The following is a 25889-nucleotide window of genomic DNA, read 5'->3' on the forward strand; positions in this document are numbered from 1 at the left end:
ACACCCATGATGTAATTGGTGTCATTGTCATATTGTTTTTATTTTCAGGAGCTGCTTTCTAACATTACTTAAAATGACATGCTCTAGATCCCTTGCATGTAATCTTCCTGTATCTCTCTATTCCCTTTTAAAGCTAAGAGCATCATTTCCTGACTTCAAACATTTAAAATAGTTTTCAAGGATTTCTCAAAAAATAATATATATATAGATTTAAGCGGTATTTTTAGTTCTTAATCAGTACTTTTGATACAGCTTATCTGGCTTAGGAAGTTGAAAACCATTCAGAGTAAATAGCTGTTCTTTGATGTTATGTCTGTCAGTCTTAACCTTCAACCCAGCCCCCTAGGTCTATTTTTTCACAGATCAAATATGGTGGAACACATGGTCTTTTCAGACCGCGCCAAAACAAGAATTAAGGAGCTGTGTGTTTTTCAGTTTCCTGTTAACTATCTACATTCTTTTTATTTGAATTGTTTGGGGGGGAAACTTAAATGTGAGCATTTTTTGTAATCTCATCTTATTTTTGACCTTAGTCTTTCTGACATTTTGTCTGTTCCAGGATATTTGTACATATATTTTTATTTATTATTTCTCTTGTTTTCCAAGTCCTTTACATGGCCTTTATTTTGTTGTCAGGTCTTCACTAAGTTTTTAGTGTAATGACTTTGGATTCTTTTGTCTTTTGTTTTTTTGTCTTCATTGAAATTGCTTGCAGTTGTATTTCTTTTTTAAAAGATCTTGCTCTTGTATTAAATTTCTTTCCCATTAGTTTTTTCTTGCCACACAATTTTACCTATTATGGCTATAAGTTTTTTTTTATACAGATTTCCTAATGCATTTAAGCCACATTCAGCATTAATTTTATTAAAATTAAATATTCTAGGACTTTATTGTCACTTTCTCCAATGTTCTAACTAAATCTTTTCCATTGGTTAGTATAAAGTTAAAATTTGCTTAATTTCTTATGCATTTGTATACTTCTAAGCAAGACTGTTGTCAGCAAGATGTTTCTTGGAAATATCAAGGTATTATGTCAACTTATATTCACTATATTTAAGTTCTTTATTTTTAGAAAATAGCCCCACATGGTAGAAGAAAGAGTAATAAAACCAATAGGAACATTGTTTTTATTTTTACCTACTTAATTGAAATACCACTTACAGCATTGGCAACTTTATTTAAATTTTATTCCAATTATTTTCAACATGCACTGACATTCTTTCTCTCTTTCTCTTGCTCCTATTTTCAATTTCTGTATCATCCAACCAAATTCCAATTAGATCTAGCAAATCATATTTGTATCTCTGTACTAAGAACTGAAGTTTGTCTTTGTAAGCATTAGAGTGTAAGTAATGAAGAATATGCAGTTTGTGAGCCAATATTATTTATAGATTTGTTAATCAAATTAAGTTACTTAGATCCATTTACAGTCGTATTCCTACCTTATCCTACAGTGCCCAAGATTGAATTTAGGTATTTATATAAAGGAATTTACTTTGTGGTTTTCATTTTTGTCATTTTTTCAGATGGAGGAAGTATGCCATCTTTGTCATGGCCCCTGTCCTCTGGAATAGCAGCCCTCGGAGATATGGATGATCTTTACTCTCCTAGAATTCCCCAAATAAATAATCTCCCTCCCTCCCTCCCTCCCTCCCCCTCTCTTTTACACACACACACACACACACACACAAACACACACACACACTCACTCACACACACACCCCAGATTCAGTTTAAAGCTCTTCTGTGACTAGACAAAGTGAACACATTTTACCAATCTTGTGAATTGCAAACTATCTTGTGCCCTTTAATGATTCATACATAATAACTCACTCCAAATATCAGAAACACACGCCTCACTTGTCTATAACCCTTGCAAGCCAACATCTCTAAAGTACTTGTCTTTCTCTTCCTATTCTTCTATCATAGTAATAACAATTGATGTAAAGTACCATCTGAGACACTAAGTTGTGAGTACTAACAAAAAGGGATAATTGTCAGTGGACATGATAAGTGTTGAAATTTTTCTTGTCCCATTTATAATCTATATTCCTGACAAACAATACATTTAGTGAATCATCACTTTGATTATCACACCTTTATTTCTGTTTATAATAATGAGTTAACCAGTAACATGGTTATTTTTTCTAAGTCCTCTTGCAGTGGCATTTCTGTCTTTAGGAAACCACTTTGTGTCTTCTGTTCAACAGTGCCTCTTTTCTTTCTATGAAGGCTGATGCTCTTTTTTTCCCTCTGAAGGATTCAAACTATTGCTGAATTCAAGTGGCACAGAACAGGATCTCTATCTTTTTTTTATAATTGTCACTCTCTTGGGCTTCTTTCATTTTAATATTCTTTCTTAGGTAGAATCAATTCATTTCTCGGCAACTTTTGCAACATCCCATTTATTTGATCTAATACATTTTCATTCTCTCTTATGAGATAAAGTGTGGACACTACTCTTATTATTATTATTATTTGCAAATACCTCTACAAACTTGCCATTGTTGCAGAAAAATACCAGGTAATTTCAGTTCAGAACACAAATCTTGCAAGTGTTGTAGTTCACAACTACAGAGCTAAACATATCTATCTTCTGTTTCTTAAGCCATCATGAAAAAGATTTTTATTCAGTCCTCAAACTGTTAAATTAGTTGAGTACATAATATTAATTTTAACAAGTACATTTATTGGGAAGTATCCCTTAAATTCTGTTACCAAATTGCTACCTCTTTTTTATTCATGCAGTTGTTTTAATTCCTGGAAACTGTCTGCCTTTATTACTTTAAGGGTATTTGTAAAAGTCTCTCCTTACCCAATCACACTATCACTTAGAACAGACAATTTCCCATCAGCACAGAATGTATTGTCAAGCCTATTAATTTTTCTGTCTTCTCCAGTGAGCTGTTCCGGAAATCCAGGCCATGGTAATGCTTCCATCTTGCTGTTCAATAGGCTAAGCAAAGTTCTGTGGACCCGTCTCCTTGACACTTGCCCCCAGTTTTTGCTATCGTTCGATTAGATGTATTTCTTGACTGGGAGTTCTTTGGAACGTATTTTTTCGTGTGACAAAATTAGCCGTGGTGTTTCCAGAATAGACTTGTTTACTGTTTTGAATGGTGAGGTCTGAATCAATCACCACTCATCTCGGAGAGAAGTGTGGTAGCACAATCCCACTGAAAGCTTCTTTTTGACAGCTAGTGCTAATTGCAGCGAGTGCCATTTTTAACGGACGATATTCGATCAGCTTAACCTGCCTTGAAGAGTCAGCGAGAAGATCTGGAGCTCAATTCCACTAATAGGCAGGCTTTGGAAAGCTTAACCAACAAACATTGAAGGCAAGCTGTCCAAGTTTTGAGAAGATCATTTTTGAGCCACAGTCGGCTGCCGTTTTCGGATGGACCGGCTGTATTTAGACAGCTGGCTTTTTGACAGCCGAAGCACAGTTGAGGTAAAAAATTCCTTTTGTGGCTTCGGCTAGGTAGTTAATTTGAACGATCTGTGCAAGAAGCACATTAGTGTGATTCGGCTGGTGGCTGACTCTTGTGACAGCAGTTAGGCCTGGGCACCAGAACTTTGACAGATGCCATTTTGAGCCTTGACATTGGTGCCTGGGCCCTTTTTGACAACAGGCGCCATTTTGGACAGTTGAGAGTACACACCTGGCCCATTTGGACAGCACAGCAGCCTGACAGATCAGCTAGCAAGGAGTTGAAGGAACTAAGTATTTCCTGCTTGCAGAGGACTTGTTTTTTTTTGTTTTGTTTTTTTGAAAAAGACAGCTGGCTGAAGATTTAAATTGCCTCTCAACTGCTCCACAGGCAGCAGTAATTTGGCTCTGATTAAAGGCATTATGAGTCACTGCTCACACTCTGGAGCAGACTCCCAGGTGGTTGGCAACCACAGCCTCAACAGCTGTTTTTTACCTGCTTGCAGGCCTGAAATGGAAGAAGGGGGATCTGTGGGCTACAGTGAAAGTGCCAGGGCACCACCCAGAGAGCCGATGTCCAAAACAAAAAACAAGACTACTCCTTTCAGGAAACCATCTAAAGCAGAGAAGAAGGATGCAAAAAGATGCTAAAAAGTGCTGAAAAAACAACTTGAGAAGAATCTGTGGGAGGCCGAGAAACACAGATATCTACCCTTCCCAGCTGCTGTGACATCTGCTTCCCACCCCCTTTCAGCCCCATCTTTACACCTGTCATCCTCCAACAGGGAAGCTGACAGCTTGAGGTCTCATCTTTGGTCGCCAGCTAGATCTGCTGACCCTTCTCTTCAGCACAGTCCAGTAACTGCAGTGACCAGCAAACCTGGTCCTAATCCCATGATCCCTCTGCAGTTAACAATGGGATCAATAGACCAAGAGACCCAGACTGGCACCTGAAGCTACATTCATTCCAACTGCGGTGGGGCTCCACCCAGAGAAATTCTTTCCTCCTGAAATGCCTCCATCAATGAAGTTTTGGATGTCAGAGACAATTAAACATGGCATAGCCACTGGTGTACAACAGACCTGCCTGGTGAGGTCCCAAATTCAAGCACCTTGCCATATCAGGTACAACCTCAATCTGTGTATCATAGGGCAGATCTCCCTGAATTTCAAGGTCCACTGCAGGCCATGTACCAGTTGTTATCCAGAATTTCAAATACCTCTCCATCCCATGTAGCACATGGGAGGCACCCCAGAGATACAAGGGTCTTATTCTCCAGTTTCATCCAGAGAAAGTGAGTCTTCCCTTTTGGAAGAAGATGTCAATTGGACAAGGACATATCAGAGGATAAGGGGCTTTCTCCAATCACCTTCACGGGACTGTTCCGATCTCTTCTTTTTAAGTTGCTGTTCAAGGCCAAAAATAAGCTCACCTTGGCAATACCTCAGTCGCACCAGATCCGGCAGTGAACCCAGTGGAGTCAGATGACTCAAACTTTTCAGAACCAATTATGGAGGCGGATGTCATACCAGTTCCTAAGACGTTTGTGGACATAGTCCAAGGACAGTGGTCATCCACAAGCACCTATTCCAGTACTATTGGTTATGATAGGAAGTTTTATAATTTAGTGCTTCAGCAACCAGAAGTTGATGAACCAGTGGTGGTCCTAGCAGCTTCTTCTGTGGCCCCAGTGAGGTGGAAGATGAATTAAGACAGGAGGATAAGAGAGCAGAACTAGCACTCTGTAGGGTGCATCATTTTTCACCCGAACCTCCCTACAGTGGTAACACAATCTGCAGGAATCCATCCCTGCCTCAAACATCAGGGTGCAACAAGACATTGCCAAACTAGTGACGGCTACAGAATTTTCTGATGATGCAACTCTGAATGTGGTTAAATTCTCTTTCAGAGCCATAGCTTTTCAGGTTATAGCCTGCCATCTACTATGGCTTCGCCATTGACAGGTGGATACCAAGCATAAATGGAAATTCCCCCTCCCCCCATGGCACTAAATTGTTTGGGTCTGCCTTGGATCCTGTCCTGTTAGAGGCACAGGGCAGAAGGAAAATCTTGCTTTCCATTTCTTGGTGGTTTGAATACTGTCCCGCTCAGTCCTTTCAGAGGGCTTCCTTTCGACCCTCCTACCAGGGAAAGAATTTTCAAAGATTCCAAAGGTCCTTTGGCTTTCGTCAGGACCAACAATCTGATAATGCAGGTTTCCGAGATAGGAGCAGGTGAGATCCCAAGCTAAGCAGTCCTTTCATGGCACAGGGAGCAAATCCTTTCGTCACCCCCAAATGGCTGCCAACCTGACCCTCCCATTGGAGGCTGGCTAGCCCTTTTTGCCAACCAGTGGGACAAACCACCTCAGACGCTTGGGTCCAAGAGACCATAAGATCTAGTCTCTCTCTAGAGTTTCTCTCCACACCCCTGAACTCCTTTTTGCAATGTCCCATCTCAAGGGATCCCACAAGGAGGGCTCAAGACCACAATTCAGCACTTGTTGGAGAACCATGCCATTCATCCGGTCCCAGTGGATCAATGCGGGCAGGGGTTCTATTCCCTTCTCTTTGTGGTTCTGAAGCATTCGGGGTGGGTGGGGTGGAGGGCAATTCTAGACCTAACGTCTGAACCACTTTCTAGTACAGGAGGTTCAAGATGAGCTCCCCGCAATCTATTCTCTGTGTATCAGGCAGGGATATATCTTGACCTCCATGGATCTGATAGAAGCATACCTGCAAATTCCTATAAGACCTACGCACAGAAGACTCATGTGGTTTTGCTACGCCAACTGCCATTATGAGTACAGGGCCCTACCATTCGGCCTGGCTTTTGCCCCCCCACCCATAACTTTTACGAAGGCTCTGACAGTCTTAGCGGCATATCTCAGGAGCATGCCGGTTCCCCTGCAATGTTACTTAGATGACATTTTGATACAATCCTTGTCTCCTTTGCAGGCAGAGATAGATCTATGAACCACACTCCAGGTCCTTCGGGACCATGGCTTTTCAGTCAATCTGGGCAAAAGCCATTTAACACCTACAACTCATCTTCTGCACCTGGGTGCCATAATAGACATAGTGACAGGTGAGATTTTACTCTTGCCAAATAGACAAATCAGCATCAGGAACTTGTTCAATCACATTCGGACTCTTAAAAAAGTGCCCCTGGCCCAGTTATCTCAACTTCTGGGAAAAATGATTCCCTGTATTGCAATTGTCCCTTGGGTGCGCCTCCACACCAGGGACCTTGCAGTGGTTTTTGCTCCCATTCCAGAGATCTGGCAGGAGCAACTCCATGGCCAAAGTCTTGGTCCCTCCAAAGGTTCCAATGGTGGACATCCAGGAACATCATCAGGGACTGCCTCTTCAGAGAGCCATGATGATTGACAATTAGTACCAATGCCAGTTTCTTTGGCTGGGGGGCTCACTGCCAATCCCTAGTGGCCCAGGGTCATTGGTCTCCAGCAGACCTAACTCACAACATCAATTGGCTGGAACTCAGGACAGCTCATGTGGCCCTCCACAAGCTCCAGCACAAGATCCAGGCACAGCATGTCCTCCCTCTGACAAGACAATGTGGCCACAAAGGGCCACATAAATCAGCAGGGGGGCATACATTCAAAGTCCCTCATGAGGGAGGCAGAAAGGCTTTGCTGCTGGGCAGAGAGTCATCTCCACTCCATCAAGGCAGAGAATATCTCAGAACTGACCAACATTCAAGCAGACTGATTGAGCAGGACCACTGTCAATCATTCTGAGTGGCTCCTGCACCTGAGCTTCTTTCAGGAGATATTGGATCATTTCAGCCAACCGATCCTGGACCTCTTTGCCTTGCCATTCAACACCCAACTGCAAAGATTTTACTCAAACTTCCTGGCTCAGGGAGCAGAGGGAGTCAATGCTCTCTGCTGTCCCTGGCCCAGGGGCCTCCTATATGCCTCCCCTCCCCTTCCTGTGATACCCAAGGTAATCAGGAAACTACTAGAGGGTGGACGTTCTTCTTGCACCATCCTGTACGAGATGCCCGTGGTTTGCAGACCTCATGGACCTCTTGATTGTTGACCCCTGGAGAATTCCACTGGACCGGGTCTCCCTCAGCCAGGGCCCCATAGAACATCCGGAACCACTGTGGCTCCACCTGGTCATCTGGCACGAGTGGAGACTTCTGAAATGCGAGGAATTATTCAACAAGGTTATCAAGACTATCCAGGCCGCTAGATGTCCGTCCACTAATTGCATTTATAATTCCACTTGGAAGAACTTCTACAAGTGGTGTGACAAGACAAAGATAGACCCACCTCTGCATCAGTAGCAAACATATTAGACTTTCTCCAGAAGGGATTGGACAAGGGGCTGTCCCTGAATATTCTACATAGGCAGGTGGCGGCTCTAGCTTCAGTACTCTCCTGCGGGGATCTACAGTGTAGAGTACGTAGTTTTCTCCAAGGGGCCACTAATTTAAAACTTCCATAGATACCTCATGTAGGATCTAAACAAGGTTCTCAAAGCACTCACCAAACCACCATTTGAACCCTTGAGAACTGCCAGCCTCCACCTTCTCACATACAAGGTAATCTTCCTAGTGGCTATCACTTCCGCAAGGAGAGGTGAGAGAGAACCTATGTGTTCTGATAGGGTGGTTCTCTGTTTAGGCCTGGCTTTCATCCCCAAAGTCAATTCCATTGTGTGCAGGAGTTGATTCTCCCCAACTTCTGTCCATGGCCGGTTCATGCCTTAGAGAGACAATGGCATTCCTTAGACATGTGAAGGGTCCTTGCAATTATAGCAACAGAACTGTTTCCAACAGAACAACCGGAGGCCCTCTTTGTTTCATTTCAGCCATCCACACTGAGGAGGAAAGTCACAATGTTGACAGTGGGTAGATGGCTTCAGGCTATGATTGCAAAGTCATATGAACCGCACACCTTATCAGTGCCCGGAGGAATCACAGCACATTCCACCAGGAACGCGGCCATATCATCAGCTTGGGCAACACAAGCCTCTATAGAAGAAATTTGTAGGACAGTGACATGGTTATCATCGTTGCCCTTCATAAGACATTACAGACTAGATGTCTTTGCCTTGGCAGAGGCTGCCTTTGGCAGGTGTATCATACAGGGAATTCACATAGTGACAGAGACTCCAAACCAGACGGAGACCCTCCCGTAGGACATGCCAGTTTGGCTATGTCCCTGGCTTGCATACTCAGAACAGCTCACTGGAGAAGGAGTACTGGTTCTTACCTGATACACCCATTTTCTGGGAGCTGTGATGAGCATCTAGCCCCACCCAGATGACCGTTTGGTTCTGGTCCTGGTCCTGGTCAAGAACTAAGAGAGTAATGGTACAGGAAGAACGATAGTGTATCCTATCACTTTGACTTTGCCAAAACTGGGGACAAGTGTCAAGGAGGTGGGTCTTCAGAATTTTGCTCAGCCTATTGAACAGTGAGACGGAAGCATTACCCTGGCCTGGATGTTCATCACAGCTCCCAGAAAATGGGCGTATCAGGTAAGAACCAACACCCCTTCTCTTAGTCCAAGGAGAAGGGTGAGCATGCAAATTACAAGGCTAAAGGTTGTTTAGGACCAAAGTAATTGTAATTGGTATATTGTTCACTTATTTACCACATTCCCATATAACATTACACAACAGTGAAATAAAAGGATTGAACGATAAAATTGGTCAATTACAGTATGATTATAAAGATAATTTAAATACAAACACAAGTATGAGTCCCCTTAATACCTTTTCTAATGTAACTAAAGTATTTACATTTTTTTTAATTGATAGGACTCGCTGATTCTTGAAAAATCTCAAAATTGGAGTTCCCAGAAAATGGACCATATTATGATTTGTTGCGTTTGCCTTGGAGATAATAGTGAAGATGCTGATGAAATAATTCAGTGTGATAATTGTGGAATAACAGTACATGAAGGTAATTTATCATGTCTTCAACTTACTGTGAATAATGAAGCATTACTATTCTTTTAGTAAAATTGAGTGAATTGTTCATGAGTAGGTTAAATAAATGGATTTTATAATTGATAATGTAATTAACAGAACTCATGGGTATGTATATCCTTATTAATAGTGTATTAAAATAATATTGCTAAAGGTTTATAGTATTATTGAGCTAAATGCTTGAGGTTTGAAAATAACTTTTTTTTTTAATTCAGATGACAAGTGTTTCTTTAACTATTTGTTTCTTGCTTCTTTATATACAGAAATAAAGGACTCATCAGAAATTCATGTGTTTCCAACTGATTATTGATTGTATTGATTGTTGTGTAATACAGGTTGTCCTAGCTTAATGATCATTTATTCAGCAACCATTTGAAGTTTCAGTGGTACTGAATAAAATGTTTCATGACTAGTCTTTGTGATTACAGCCTTCACAGTATCCCAATAGTCATGATATTACAATTCTCGCGTGTTTCAACAGTTCACAATTATGATCACAATGTCCCATGATCATGTGATCACATTTGTAACCTTCCATTCTGCCTTCCAACAAGCAAAATCAATGGAGAGGTCACACAAATGGTGATAGTGTGATGTTGCGCTTAATGACACTGTGGGATTCACTTGACAGTATCCGGAACTGCTGCTAATGCTAACATAAGTTGGTGCACTCATGTATCATTGTATGCCACAATCATGTTGCTTAGTGATAGCATTGCCAGTCCCGATTACTGTTGCTAAACAAAGTATGACTGTATTCTTTCTATATATGCTTCTTTCCACCCCAACTTTTTGAGTTTTGAATAGAAATAATAAAAAAAAAATTAGCAGGAGCCTTTGTTTCAAAAAAGCAACAACCAGTTTTGTTGAAATTAAATATTATTACATAGGTATTAAATGTTGGTAGTAGTTTGCCTGTGTATTATTTTTCAGTTGAGGAGCTCTGATTTGCAGGTATGTATTCTTACTGAAATTAATGGAAAGATACCATAAACTGTCATGAAATTCCATCAGAATGATTGATTGAGAAGAAGAGTAGTATTCCTGTTGTATATATATTTAATTGCATTGAGTATATTTGAAATTAAGATTTAACTATTCAATCCACCTCGATATTAGTTTGACTCAAATAATAAACTATGTTTGAAGTAAGATTCATTTAAATGGATTAGGATAAATATCTTTTGGACCAGAAATAGGCATGGTAAGAAAGTGGCAATCAAGTTATAGTCTAAGAGTCCTGGTTTCTTCTTTTTGTGAAATATAATTTGCCCAACATTCCATCCTTTCATAGCCCCAGCTACATAATAATTCCTAACTTTTGGGGTTAGCAGTAGTGACAATGTCTGATGCTGGTTTATTCTCCATTTATAGGTACCATTTACTCCAACAGTTATGTATTAATTTGTTAATAATAGATGAATAAGAATCAAAGATTAAAGCATGTCTTATATTAAAAGCATCTTTATAAAAAGGTTGGGCATGGTTTCTGCTATATATAGATTCGTCTTTTGTTCATAAAAGAGTTTTTTTTTTCTTATTAGATCTCAATGTGAAAAATTACTAAGGATTTGACTAGCAATATATTGATAATGCTTTTAGAAAGTATTTCTTAGTCCCAGTGAAAAAATGTAATCATTTTAAAGTGCTTTTTTATAAGTATTCTTTTGTAAAATTCCATTTTTAAAAATGAACTGCTATAAATGTTTTAATGGCTGTCTAAAGAAAAATTCACCAAGCTAAATTGTGATACTGGAACAGAGCATTCCCACCTGTATCCATTTTCCTGACCACAAAAGATGTTAAGAAAAATATCTGGTACTTACTCGATTTTGACTTAGAGATGTAGTTGATTCATTTATCTTCAGTTGAATGGAACACACACACACACACACACACACACACACACACACACTTTGTTTATTGTAAGATTGTAAGATTGTTATTTACATACAGTAAAACAGCAGTGTCAAACTCAAGGCCCGCGAGCCGCATACAGCCTGCAGGGTATTTAGATGTGGCCCACCCTGGAAACAGCAAAGGACTGGTCCACACTGCCTCTGGCAATGAAAGTGGAGCTCTGGATAGACAAATGCAGCCCTCCCAAACTCTGTTTTTGGCTGCAACGGCCTCCTGCATCCTTCTGCCAGCGAGAATGGAGCTTGAGATAGTCCCTCCTGGGCTCTGTTTTCACTGGCAGAGGGCTGCAGGATGTCAAACTGGTCATGCTTACCTTGGCCATGCCCACCTGGCCCGCCCACTCCCCAATGGCAACCATAATCCTCATTATATATGAAGTCAATATAATCCATAGTAAAATAGACAAATTAAATGTTTTTACTTCGTGTACATTACCAAGTCTCTTGAAAGAGTACCATGACATTCTGGATACAATATAAGATTATTTTTTCTTTCTGAGAGTTTGATCTACTTTGTGTTTAAGACAGACACTTCTTGAAAAGAAATTGTGAGAAATATGAACATGTCCTCCTGTTCCTTGTTTTTTCTGCTTCTTAAATTTGGTACTTAGCCACTTGATAATATCTTTTGTTCTTTAATATCTATATGTTTCCTTTGTTTGCAGGTTGTTATGGTGTTGATGGTGAAAGTGATTCCATTATGAGCTCTGCTTCAGAAAATTCCACTGAACCATGGTTTTGTGATGCTTGCAAATGTGGTGTCTCTCCAAGCTGTGAACTTTGTCCCAATCAAGATGGAATCTTCAAGGAGACAGATGCTGGCAGGTTAGTTGCAATAACATATAAGTAGGTCTCTGTGGTTTTTATGCTTTTATAAATACCGTATATACTTGAGTATAAGTCGACCCAAATATAAGCCGAGGCACCTAATTTTACCACAAAAAACTTGGAAAACTTATTGACTCGAGTATAAGCCTAGGGTGGGAAATGCAGCAGCTACTGGTAAATTTCAAAAATAAAAATAGATACCAATAAAAACTTTCACTAGGACAGTTGAGAATAAGTTTGATGTTCACAATTTCCTCTTTGAAAGAGACCAGTAAATAGGGAACAAGAAGATGAAGAAAAAGAAGTGTGTTTTTTTCACTTTTCACACTGCAGTGAACAAAAATGGCATAGGAACCGGCTTATTCTCAGTCCAAAGGTTTGTTTCTGATTTCTTCCCTGATTTAAGGGAAATTTGGGAAACGATCTCACTATCATGAAAGGTTTAATTGATTCACTAACCCAAAAGAAGAAGATGATGATGACAGTAGGAGGCAGGAGTCACTTTCTCCCTTGCGAGAAAAAAGCAAGAGCCATTCTTATGATCTCTCTCTCTCTCTCTCTCTCCATAATACAGTCAAGCCCTTTCCAGCACTGCGCGATCCGCCGCCGCCGCTTTGCACCTTGCAAATGCAAAATCCGGGGTTTTTGCATTTGCAAGGTGCGCAGCGGCGGATCGCACGTCCTGGAAAGGGCTTGACTGTATTCTGGAGAGAAAGAGAGATCATAAGAACGGCTCTTGCTTTTTTCTCGCAAGGGCCGGGCACTGGGGGCTTGCAAGGGAGAGAGTGACTCCTGCCTCCCACTGTCGTCGTCATCTTCTTCTTTGGGGTTAGTGAATCAATTAATTTGGGAAACGATCTTACTATCATGAAAGTCAGTGTTCTCTGCCCATGGGGCGTTTGGAAGAAAACGCCCCGCGGCATATCCACACGTGTGTAAGGGGAATCAGAAATCCCCACGTTCAACGCCTAGCATGGCAGAAGAGAAAACGCAGCTGTGAGCAAATACTGGGAAAACCTGATTGATCAGAAGGAAAGAGGCAAAAGAGGGAGGAGTGGTGGTGGACGGAGGTCCCACTGGTATTTGTGAAACACTCGGTCGGCAGCATTTAAAGTCAATGTCCTCGCACCCACCCACCCACTCAAAGCCACGAAGACCCCCAGTCGCGCAGCCCAGAATCGCTCCCCACTCAGGGGGCAGCAAAGATGCCCGGCGTTTCCCAAGACAAGAAGCTTCGCCGTGCAATGAAAGCGCCCTGGCTCTAGGCGGACTCAGAAAACAACATGAGCCAAGGTGGCTTCGGCTCTGCTCGGCTTCGTTTCCTCAGCCCCAGCTGCTTTCAGTCCGCTTTGGGAGGAGGTGGTGGCGCGGCGGCTCACGTTGTTTTCTGAGCCCGCGAGCCTAGAGCCAGGCGCTTTCATTGCACGGCGGAGCTTCTTGTCTCGGGAAACACCGGGCGTCGTTGCTGCCCCCTGAGGGGAGGGTGATTCTGGGCTGCACGATTGGGGGACTTTGTGGCTTTGAGTGGGTGGGTGGGTGGGAGCGTGGACGGACGGAGTCCGCGAAGTGGGGCTTGCCTGTCCTTGCTGGCTGCCTCTGCTTCCTTAGGGGCGGGGAAGGGGGTTCATCTGGACCAAGGGTAAGTCTCCCCCTCAGTTTCCCCTGAAGGATCTTCCGTCATTTTTGCCTTCTCCCTACGTCTTACCTCTGTTAAAATCCCCCCCCCCACACACACACTTATTTTGGGCGGATAGATTTCGTGTCTGAGCATTCTCACGTGACGGTGGGTCTTTTCCCTCCCCCTAAAAACAGTTAAAAAAAGAAAAAACAATATATCCTCATGCAAGAACTTTTCTGCTTCCGATTACCCCCATGCTTACAAGTTGCAAAGGAAACACGGAAGCAGGGAAGCGGCTGCCCAGCTCCGGAGCTCCACGCCATTTTTTTTTCAGAGGGGAATCTCACTCGAGTATAAGCCGAGGGGGTTTTTTTCAGCACAAAAAATGTGCTGAAAAACTCAGCTTATACTCGAGTATATATGGTAAGTTGATTTGGTATATACAAAGAAATGAAAAAGACACAAGACAAACAATAAACAGAAAGAAACAAAAACAAAAGCATATTTTAAAAGTTCAATTTTGAAACATTCTTTAAAATTTTATTCTATAGAGTAATATTAATTAGTCTGCCAATTCATTAAGACAGAGTAAATGCATTCTAATTCATTATTGTAAATATTTTTTAATGTAGAATAGTAATCTTTTTTGCCACATGTCTGGTAAATCTATAGGAGCTCAAATATTAATCTTAGCTTCTTGTATTAATTCAAAAGCAGATTGAAATCTTTAAATTATATTACTGTTCTCAAAAGCATAGAAATGTATGTATATTAAACAAAAGCAATGAAGTTACAACCAGCCCTTTTATGTTTTTTTCCGCTTAATTCCTGCACCATGCTATTAAGTTTTGGTATAGAACATTCGTAATTATCAATAAGGTATGACAACTATTCATCATTATGCCTAATTTGGAAAATCTATTAACTTTTTTCTTTCTAATGTTTAAACTACAGCTTAGAACAGGGATGTCAAACTCAATTTCATTGAGGGCCATATCAGAGTTGTTTTTGACCTCAGGGAGAGCGGAGTAGGCATCGCCAGGGTAGGCGTGGTCAACTTGTTGTCACTCATGTGGGGGGTGCCTGTTATGGCCTGAGAACTCTGCCAGCAAAAACAGGCTCCTGAGCTCCGTTTTTGGCCACAACGCCTTCTGCAACCCTCTGCCAGCAAAAACAGAGCCCAGGTGAGCTTCATACAGCCCCCCGAGCTCCATTTTGCTGGCAGAGGGCTGCAAGAGCCGAAAATCAAGCCTTGGAGGGTTCTCAAGCTCGGTTTTTGCTGGTATTGGTTCAATGGGTGGTCCTTTGCTGTTTTCAAAATGGTCCCCCAGGCCAGATTTAAGCATCCCACAGGCTGGATCCAGCCTGTGGGCCTTGAGTTTGACATCCCTGGCTTAGAAAATGATCAGATTCCTTTAGAAGATCTTCAAAATCAAGGGCTTCCCAAAATAAAACTTTATTTATGGATTTTCCATAGCATATATAACATTCCTAAAATCATAATACTTTATAAGATAATTCGGGCCATGAAGTTAAAGTCCATAGTCTCTACAAGAATTTATTGTATCGGGCTTGAAATTACTCAATAATATATGCAGGGTCCATGGTGCTCTATGAGCTTGTTTTTTATTTTTTTTGTTTGCAGATGTTTCATTACCAAAGTAGGCCACACCAATGCTAGAAGGAATTGGGTTTTATTCTCTATTTATATATTATATACTGCCCTGTCAATGTTGGTGGGCATGGTCTTGGTAAAACATTTAAATTTAACCTTTAATCTCAATGAATATTATATTTAACTTAATAATGCAGAATGGGAAAAAATATATTTTTTATTTTTTTTTAACAAATTTTATTCCGTTTTTCACATTTTTTTAGTGGACAACATATTTCCAGGTCACCTTTACATATCACCTTTACATACAAAAATGATAGCAATTATACATTCATATATGCATACTTAATTCTATTATTACCTTTTCCAATCCAAATTTTCAGTAAGGAGAGAAACAAACACATTAATTCTAGCCTCTTTCATTAATCTCAATCGAAACATCTTTTTGTTTCATTTCAATTATTTCAAATATAATCCTTTAATATTTATTTTAAAAATAAAGATAAACAATATGTGTTTGCCTAATAATAATAATAAAAAAGTTACCAATGTCTCTCCTTGGTTTTAATAGTCTATATTAACTTATTAATTTAGTTGGTTCTTTAGTCTGTCATATCCCTTTCCATTACACACTCTTTTTATAAATTCTAGATTAATACAAATTTTAACACTAAAAAAAAAAGTATAGGTTCCCCCCCCCTTTTACTGTTTTGAGTGTGACACCTCAATGATTAAAATATACCTTTATTCCCTCATCTTGATTCCCAATAAACCATTATTTTTAAGAAGTTACAATAATAATCATTACATCTTTTCATTTGGATTCCACAGCATATTTTCCCCACTTGATTTTTAATAAGAGTTATCAGTATGTATATTTCCTATTTTCTAAATATTTTTAATTGCACAAATATTCTTATTACTCCTTGTCACCCTGCAGAATCCCCTTTTTAATTCATCAGCCATTATCTCTGAAAAAACAATTTCTTTTCAACATTTTACTATTTCCGTATTTCTTTATTTCATGCACCTGTTTCTTACTGCTTCTCCTTCCCCTCTTTTCCCCATATCTTTTCTCATTCCAGTTTATATCCCTCTCTTTCTTAATATATTCCTTTCCCCTTTTCTGCTGGGTCTTTCTGCCTTTCCTGACTTCACAGGTATTCCCCCTTTTGATTGCCTTCTTTTTTTTTTTTAATAAAGTTTTATTTGGGTTTTCACACACAAAATACAAGTAAAACATATTTTTTGAAAGGGGTTGAACTTCTTTATACAGACACAAAACTCAATTTCATGCTCCTTTTTGTGTTCTATTCCATATCTTATATTATTCTACATTTTCTATATAGTTTTTCTCCTCTTTTAATTTTCTCAATTTTATTTTAATTATCTCATCCCAATTCAAATCATTATATTTATACTTTTGTCCGTTCTGTTTCAATTTCATATTATCTTTTCTCATTAAACAGATTTTCTCCTGTAATTACTAATTGGAGTATGACACCTTTATATCTTTTAATTACATCCATTCAACTCTTATTTAAACTTCAATATATACCTTAAGGTTATGACCTTCAATATAATACATAATACATAACTTCCAATCAAATTCTGCTTGGTACATTCTTATAATACACACTATATTCTTTAAAAAAAAAGGATTATAAATATATGTAATTATAAACCCTCATTCCATTCCAATTCAGTTCTATCATTAATAATCATTAAAATCTTAACATCTTTAACACTTTGTTTCAATTAAATATCATACTTCCTTAAAGACACATATAATCTCCATAATTAATTTTTCCCTTATTTCTCTTCACATGTTTTGTAAATCATTAAATATTCATTTTGTTACATTTATTTATTGACAAGCATTCCACTGAATTATGATAGCTATTTTATCAAACATTTTAATCATACATTGTTTCATATTTTCTAAAATTATTTCTGTTTCTAATATAACAATACTATCTTATGTACCTTTGCAAAATCCTTTTTTCCATTAAATTTTCACCCATTATCTCTAAATAGGCCCTGTTTCTCTATATTTTGTTTCTGTTCTTTATAACTTCTTTTCCTTTCTTTTTTCCCACTCATCTTCTCCCTCCCCTTTTTACCCCCTTGTCTCTCTACTTCTAATTCTCTCTTCTCCATTTCCCTCTTCTGTTGCTTTCTGATTTTATACTTATTTTTCACTCTATTTTTTTGGCGGGGGAGAGTTGTTTTTCCCAATCTTAAACTTTCCATTCTCTTTCCCCCCTTTCCTTTTTTCCTCCCACCTAAGATTACTTGTTCATTAAAGATGGCTTCTTCTTTGTTGCAATCTTCTTGTTCTGCAGGCATTTCTTGTTGTTTCTCATAATTCCAAATCTCCATTTCTAAAAACTGAAATACAAAGCCAAAAGAGCCTCTCCTTTCTTGTGCATCTTCTTTGTACTTTTTAAGTTCCATTTTCAGTTCTTCTAAAAGTGGAGCCATTTTAAACAGTTTTAAACAACCACCCGATTGATTTTAGTCATTCAAATACAATAACCAAAAATCCAGAAATCATCAAGTAATCCAAATAGTCCCAAGTTATATCTTCGTATTTCTTTTTCCACTTTCTCTTCCTGGGGTTTTGTTGCAATATTTCAGTTAGAATGTATCTTTTGGGAAAAAAATATTTTAATATTGTATACATTGAAGGGTATTTTTGAACAGTGAAAGCAAAAGTTAATTTTAATATTGTCTGCCATTGAAGACAAACTATCTTAAAAAGGACAAGAGGATCTATCTTTACCAGTCAAAACTGAGACTGATCTAAAAGTGGATTTAAAATGACAAGTAATGAGAATGACATGTAAAAAGATGTAATATCTGTCATACACATGGAACCAGCTGATAACTTAATAACTAAACAGAATATAAAATGGCTATCCAAAAGACTGACTTCGATAACTTTTTTATATTGGATTTAAGAAGCGATCTGAAAGATTTTGTGAGAAGAAAGAAAAAAGTTTTAGGACATTATTTAAAAGTAGATTAAAATTATTAAAATTAAAAGGAAAAAATATAAGGCAGGTTTATTTTAAAATATGGCTATTTCTGGTAATCCTTAATGGGATTTTTATTGACCAGGACTAAGTGATAAGATTTTAAAAATTAGTTTTTCATAAGAAAAGAAATAAGAAATGAAAAAGTAGATTGTTATATTTTAAGAGGTGATAAATTATTCAAAATGTTTGTACTTGTGACAGAGAAGTCACTTCTTAAAATATTTATTTTCTTTTTCTTTGCTATATTTGTTGAGGTATTCCCCATTAGGAGAATGAGTGCACTCAGGGAAACATAGTGAGAGTGGTGATGAATAACACACAACCAGCACACAAATACACTGAATAGTAAAATGTAAGTTTTATTTCCTGTAAACGGGTAAACAAAGTACAACAAACAGTCCAAATCATACGTGGTTAAAGCAGTTAATATTCAAAATAATCTGTTCCTGTTCTTCTACCTCCTCCTGTGCCTGTTCTTCCTCCTCCTGGCTTTATGGGTAACAGTCCCATCCATACCTGTCTTAATTTTATAAATACCCTGTGGCATGTTCACCTGGTGGTAACCTGACATTTTCATAAACCTCCAACATTTGTAAGGATTTCAGTTCCTTATCCATTGCTTCCTGCCAAGCAGTCTGATCCTTAGCAGGATACAGGTTCAGTTCATTATAGTTACCAAGAACTGTATTCACTTGGCATACAACACCAGCCTGATATCTGTCTGGTGGTCGTGTTACACAGGTTAAATGTCTAGGCAGTACAGGGCTTACTGGTGGATTTTCCTGTTCCACCTGCTCCTGTTCTTCTACTTCCTCCTGTGCCTGTTCTTCCTCCTCGTCCTGTGCCTGTTCTTCCTCTTTAATGGCTATTGATGGTTTAACTATTTCATCTTTAGGGACTACTTGGGTGTCAATTACAACATCATTGCTGAATTCCTGTTCCAGTTTATGCCACCCAACATGCTCAAGAAATTTAACACTAGCTAAAGAAGACGTGCTCTAAACAGTTTATGTGTAAGATGTATGTGTACATCTACTCTGTCATGAACATAAATCCTCTTCAAATTCTCCCAACACCTAGCAGCAACTCTTCTCCATGAATATGGACTAGTTGCTGGTCACTCAGTGTTAGTCCAATTATACAAAGAGCTCGTTCCTTGTTCCGTTTAAAGTCAGCTAACTTTTTGGCATCATCCTCATCATCTGGATCCCAAGCATTTACATCCAGAGGATCCTGAACTGCAGCCCATAACCCTTCCCTATGCAGAAGTAGACTGCACTTCATAGACCAGGAAACATAGTTTGTTTCATCCAACCAGGTTATCAGTGATAGATTTGTTGACAGGTCTTGTGCCATCTTTACCAGGACAGTAACCCACGATTAAACAATAGACAGCTGTCTGTATACGGTACTGTGTATTCACACTAACTCTCAGTTATCTGAGTCTAGGCCCATAACCAGTGTTGAGGTATTTCCCGTTAGGAGAATGAGTGCAATCAGAGAAATTTAGTGAGAGTGGTGATGAATAACACACAACCAGCACACAGATACACGGAATAGTAAAATGTAAGTTTTACTTCCTATAAACGAGTAAACAAAGTACACAAACAGTCCAAATCATATGCGGTTAAAGCAGTTAATATTCAAAATAATCAGTCTAGGGATAATCCAAAAACGAAGTCTTTTTCTTTACAAGTATCTTAAATAAAGTTCAGTAAGCGGAGTTTGTGAATAGTTGCAAGACTCACAGCAATTCAAGCAGAATGACAAATCAGGCAAAAGGCAAAAGGAAATGCAAAAAAGAACAAACCAGGTTTCTGGCTCCATCTTATGGCTGTTGGAGGAACCTCAGCCAATCACAATTACAACATTCTCTTAAAGATTCAACAGTATTAAATGACTATCCTGGTTTATATATTGCCAACCCAACTGTTAGGTGACTATCATTTCTAACAATACTATTAGTTTTTCTTTCTATACTAGTTTTTAATTTTCTACTTTCTTCCTTTTATTTTTTTGTAGTTTCAACTATAACGTTCAACTATAATGTTTAATAAAAGCATTGTTAAAAAATCATCCCTCCCGAAGAAGATGGGTCTTGGGAAAAGCTTAGAAATGAAAGCAATGCTCAGCATCAAATAAGTTTTTCACAGTTTTTAGCCTTAAAATAAATTAAAAATACTACTTCAGTAGTAAAAGCTGTTGAACGAACTATAGGTTGCCATCCATCTATTCAAGGTGCAAGAACATTTGGCTGGGCTGGACATTAACAACTTGCCAAATACCATTCTGTTGCTTTCAGTCTTAATCAGTTTTATTACTTCTGCTACAAAGAAAGCCTCTGAAACTCAGCCACATTTTCTAACAATGAAATAACACATAGTTCCATTTCTCCATTTGTATTCAGAGACACCTAAATATATTGAATCAAGAGTCTCAGAAATACAAAGTAATTCACAAATTTACTATGATGTTGTTTTAAAGTGACCTTTTTGAATTTGAATATTTAATTTGATGGAACTGCATTAAAAATGGTTTTACCACTGGAAACCAGTCCATAGACTTCAATTTCAATGATGGGGTTGAAAGACTAATTTTATAATTTTGACATATGCAGCTTACTTAATTATCAATTTTTTTTCTTTTGAAAAAGTATGGAAGTATGTATGCAGATATTTAAAAAATCTATTTTGTAAGCCACTTTACAGTCATTTAAAGCTTTTCCGATATAAATAATCTTCTTAAAATGATCTGAAAGCACTGAAAGCAGTATGAATATTCAGAAACTTAGTTAATTTGATATCATTGTTTCATCAGGAAGAAGCTCAGTGATATGTGTTTGGCAGTCTGAAGTTGAAATGAGACTATGGAGAAAGATACCAGTAGCACAGAGTTAACATTTTGGGAATGCTAAGCGCTAGACCTCATTGTCTGAATTCTTGTAGCCCAGATATTGTAACTCTATAGAGAAAACCTATATTTGCACAACTTTATGTTAAAAAAATCCCAAATTTTAAACAAGGAAACAATTTGCAATAAATGATGCAAACATCTTCCAAAGGCATCATCCATGTTGAATGCAAGTGTGGACAGAAAAATTAGAGGGATAGTATCTTGCTGAATTGTGTAATAAAATACTGTTTTCAATTAACATACTAAAAGGGCAGATTCAAATTAAGATTTTGTATGCCAATAGAGAAGAAAATCAACTCCCCTATTTGTAAAATATATTAATTTATAAATTAAAATATAATAAACACAATTTCTCTTCAGTGGACTTAATTCACTATAGAATGACTTTTCAATTGGGTGAATAAATAGAATGGATTGATGACCCATAATAAAGGTTTGTGTTGATTTGATTGGATATGAGTGGGATGTGAGATTGAAACACTTTCCTTTAGATATATAAATGGAGGTTTCAATTTGGGGGCAAGGAAAAAGAACGTTTTGCTTTTAAAAAAACAATCTGTCAGCAACCATTAAGTAGTGATGAAAGTACAGATTCTGATCTGAAGCAGTGGAGAAGATCGCAGGAAGATGGAAAGGAAAAAGAAAGAAAAAATTTCCCCCTACATTATTGAGCATTGAATAGGTTGTAAAAACATGCTCTTCAAGGTTGAAAAGGGTACCCACAATAGACAATACTATTAAATAATGGGAACCCACAAGATTACCCACTTAAAATGTACTTGAGCCTATGATGTCAAAAGTTGGTTGTATGATAAATTGTACATTTTTTTCTGACTTAAATTTGTGTGATTATAAAACTATTTCTTTTACAATTCTCTTTTTAATATGAAGTTATATTCCATTAAATAGTTAACATTAAACACATCTCTTTTTAAATCTATTCCTTAATTTTATGAATGATTAGGACAGGATGAAATCTTCTATTTTGCTATCACCAAAATAAGACTATTGTTTATATTTTGTTTGTTTCTTTTTTCTTTCCAATCACCAACATCTGTCATCTTTGCTCTGAGCAAAATAGATGAGGAAGTAACACGAAAGATTATTCTTATTTGATTACCCAATTTGCCTTAATTACAAGGTTCTCAAACATGTGCAGCTAAATAAATGAGCAGGAAAACATTTAGGCAATAGTATTAAAAGCAGCTGAAGCTGCCTCAGCTGTGAACTTGACTGACTTCTGTGTATTTTAATAAAGATTTAGGATGGAGTTCACAGATAGATGGTTGAGGAAGTGAGACACTTGTGTGCCAATCATTCTGAAATGGCAGCTTAAATCTGTAATACTACAGTACTTGTGTGACATGTACTAAAACATTTTGAGAAGGTCACTATGAAGCAAGCAGCCAGCTGTTGGGTTTATCATAGATAAACTCCTACAAAGTGCAGCAGCATTTAATACACCAGTGGAGCATGAAAAACTGTGCAAATTAAATTGAGAAGCAGCTGTGGTTGAAGATGTGTATCTTTATATTGAACTCCACAGGGTACAATAGTGAGGTTGCATCAAAAATCTCCAGCAAAAACCTTTCCTTTTAAACAAAAATAATTGAAGATAATGTGAAGGTGGCCTATTATTTCTCTCCATTTTCTAACAACTGGTTTTCCTTTGTAATACTTCAGTGGAGATTTAAAAAAAGAAAGAAAAGTCCTTGTGATCTTCAAAAAATATCTATTTAATGAGTTAACATTTTATTTTTGCATGAATGTTTTCTGTAAAGAATTGCTCTATATTTCCACATATTTCCTTTTTTCATAGAAAACACATTAAAATGGCAAGTTGTCACATGGCAAAAATAGTTGGGGATGTAAGAAATTTTGTGCAGATTGAAATTCTTTTCAATTCTGCTTACAGCATATTAACAAAATCTGATTTAAAACGTACACAAACTTGCATAGAGTGTCCTTGGATATAATTGTTGCATATTTTTACAATATATCTATTTTTCCGATCAAGTTAACAGATCACACATATTAGGCACAAAGGATAATCCTCTTGATCAGGGGTCCCCAACCACCGGGCCGTGGACCGGTACCAGTCCGTGGATCATTTGGTACCGGGCCGCAAAGAAAATAAAAATAAAATTAAAATGGCGGCTTTCTTCGCCTTTGGTGAATGCTGCTGGGATCAGGGATCAAGGACACAAATGAAAGAAGGGGAGGGAGGAAGCAACCAAAGCCTGTCCTGCTCTCCGGCTCAGCGGCTTCGGTTTCCTCCCGCCTCGTTCCTCTCTCAGTCACTCTCTCGCTCCTCCACCAGCCCAGGAAGAAACTGCTTCAAAGAAGCCGGCAGGGTGGCTTTCCTGTCGGCGCAGCTCCTCAAGCGCCCGTTCACCCCCACCCACCGCCCGTGGTTCAATCCAGTGCTCCGTTCTGCCTGCCTGCCTGCCTTCGTTTCTGGTTGTTTCGGGCAGCTTCGCTGAGTAAAAAGGCGAATAGTTATTATTCTCAGCCAAAGCTACTCCGAAACAACCAGAAACGAAGGCAGGCAGGCAGGCAGGCAGAACGGAGCACTGGATTGAACTGCGGGCGGCGGGTGGGGGTGAGCAGGCGCTTTGAGGAGCTGCGCCGACAGGAAAAGCCTCCCTGCCGGCTTCTTTGAAGCAGTTTCTTCCTGGGCTGGTGAAGGAGCGAGAGAGCGACTGAGAGAGGAACGAGGCAGACACCTGAGGGGTAAGGCTGAGGGAGGGAGGGCTGAGAGGCAGGGCTTCTCAGCCATCCTGCAGGGACTTGTCCTGAGCCGTGGAGACAGCCGCGGGCCGCCGCCGCCCAGCCCTCAGTTTTGAAGGCGCTCCTCAGCCCAGCGCAGTTCCTGAATCTGCAGCTGAAACCCTCCGTTTTAAATGTCCCAATAGAAGAGAATATCTGTCGCTCAGGGTTGCAATGAGGAGGCATTGGCACTCCCTGAACTTGGTGGTTTGCTGGCAGACGCTTTATTACCCGACTAGGTAACAACATCAGATGTTATCTAGTCAGGTAATGAAACGTCTGCAAGCAAACCACCAAACTCGGACTCCTCCCCCCTCCCCCCTCCTTGAAAAAGTGCCGTCCCCCTGTCCGTCCATCCCCCCCCCCACCCCTGGTCCTTGAAAAAGTGTTTCTGCGTGAAACTGGTCCCTGGTACAAAAAAGGTTGGGGACCACTGCTCTTGATTCCTAACCCTCTAACCCTAACCCTCTGTTAATGCAATTTAGGATTGCATTGGCTTCTTTGGCTGCCACCAGGGGTGGGATTCAGGTTTTTAACAACTGGTTCTGTGGGCAAGGTTTAGTTGGTGGGTGTGGCTTGGTAGTCATGTGACTGGGTGGGCATGGCCAACTTGACATCACTTATGTCAAGGGGTGCTTCTCCTCGCTTGGCCTCTCATGACAGTGGGGATGATGCAATGGTCAAGTGTGAAAAATGGTCATGTCACTTCTTTCAGTGCCATTGTAACTTTGAATGGTCACTAAATGAACTGTTATAAGTCAAGGATTACCTGTACCAAAATACAAAAAGCTTATTTACTTGCAAAAAGCTGCCCTTAATACCAATCATTAGATTAAAAATACTTGCAAGCCAGAGTTACAAATCAGGCAGAGTGCCAGAGCACCTTGAAGAATGAAAATATTTAAAATGCAGTGATAACTATCAAGCAGCCAACTCTTGCTCATAAAGTGCTCTCCCTTTAGCAGAGGGGTGCTCTACCTCTTGTTCTCCCTTTAGCAGAGAGGTCATTTAAGCTCTCCAGAAAAAGCACACCGAGGAAAATCAATACTTAGATCCATTTGGACACTTAAACATACCAGCTGGTTTCACTCACCTCACAAGATATCCTAAGGAAATCACCCAGATTTAAGGAAAGGTCACATGCCCCCCAAAGGCAGTAAAAAAAATCAGTGCCGAGCTTGCATCCTGCCTCTTGGACATATACCCCAAAAGAATAGTGCCTTTAATACTATTGTATTAAAGCGGTGATGGAAGACCCTCTCCCCAAATAGAAAAAGAAACCATGAGGCAAGAAAAAAATTCAAACACAATACAAATAATTAAATCATAACAGTAGATGTTGCTTGTTGAATCTGAATAGGGAAAATTATCCCATCAATTAACACAGGATTAAACTTTACCAAGCACAGAATTAACCTTCACCAAAAACCAGTTTTAGATCAAAACTCAGAAAGAGTATGTAAACTCACGTTTGAATGTCAATCCTTCTAGCTAGCCAAGAAGCCTTGCTGAATGTCACTCATCTTGGTTCCCTGTCACTAAAAGCTTTGCTTCATTATTCAATTATTTCTTCAAGGTGCTGATTGTCCAGGGAAGTATTTCCTCCCAACAGCAGTATAAAAATCTTAAAACAACTCTTCCCCTTTATGAACGTTTCAGAAGCTCCAGAGACAGTAAGTCTAGGCTATCTGCCAAGAATATAATAAGAGTGGAAAAAAACAAAAGGAGATTGCTTCTAACTACCGGTTGTCCAAACTGCTAAGAAAGTTAACAAGGGGTTCTATAGAAC

At 39.0% G+C, this 25889-nt stretch overlaps 1 protein-coding gene across 7 annotated transcripts in view; it reads left to right on the forward strand.

Annotated features, from left to right (window-relative positions):
* PHF14 (PHD finger protein 14) overlaps window positions 1-25889 on the forward strand; it is a 142804-nt gene that overhangs the window by 20554 nt on the left and 96361 nt on the right. For all 7 annotated transcript variants that reach the window (XR_015740114.1, XM_087916516.1, XM_026706333.2 and 4 more), the window contains exons 4-5: window positions 9227-9371; window positions 11982-12141. Coding sequence is in view for 6 of the 7 variants with exons in the window: in XM_087916516.1 (XP_087772642.1) it covers window positions 9227-9371; window positions 11982-12141 (305 nt within the window). In the remaining variant the exon portion in view is untranslated. The remainder of the gene's footprint in view (window positions 1-9226; window positions 9372-11981; window positions 12142-25889) is intronic.

The sequence above is a fragment of the Pseudonaja textilis genome, chromosome Z, assembly GCF_049901715.1.
Source record: "Pseudonaja textilis isolate UNSWEBS1 chromosome Z, rPseTex1.2, whole genome shotgun sequence".
Taxonomy (NCBI): domain Eukaryota; kingdom Metazoa; phylum Chordata; class Lepidosauria; order Squamata; family Elapidae; genus Pseudonaja; species Pseudonaja textilis.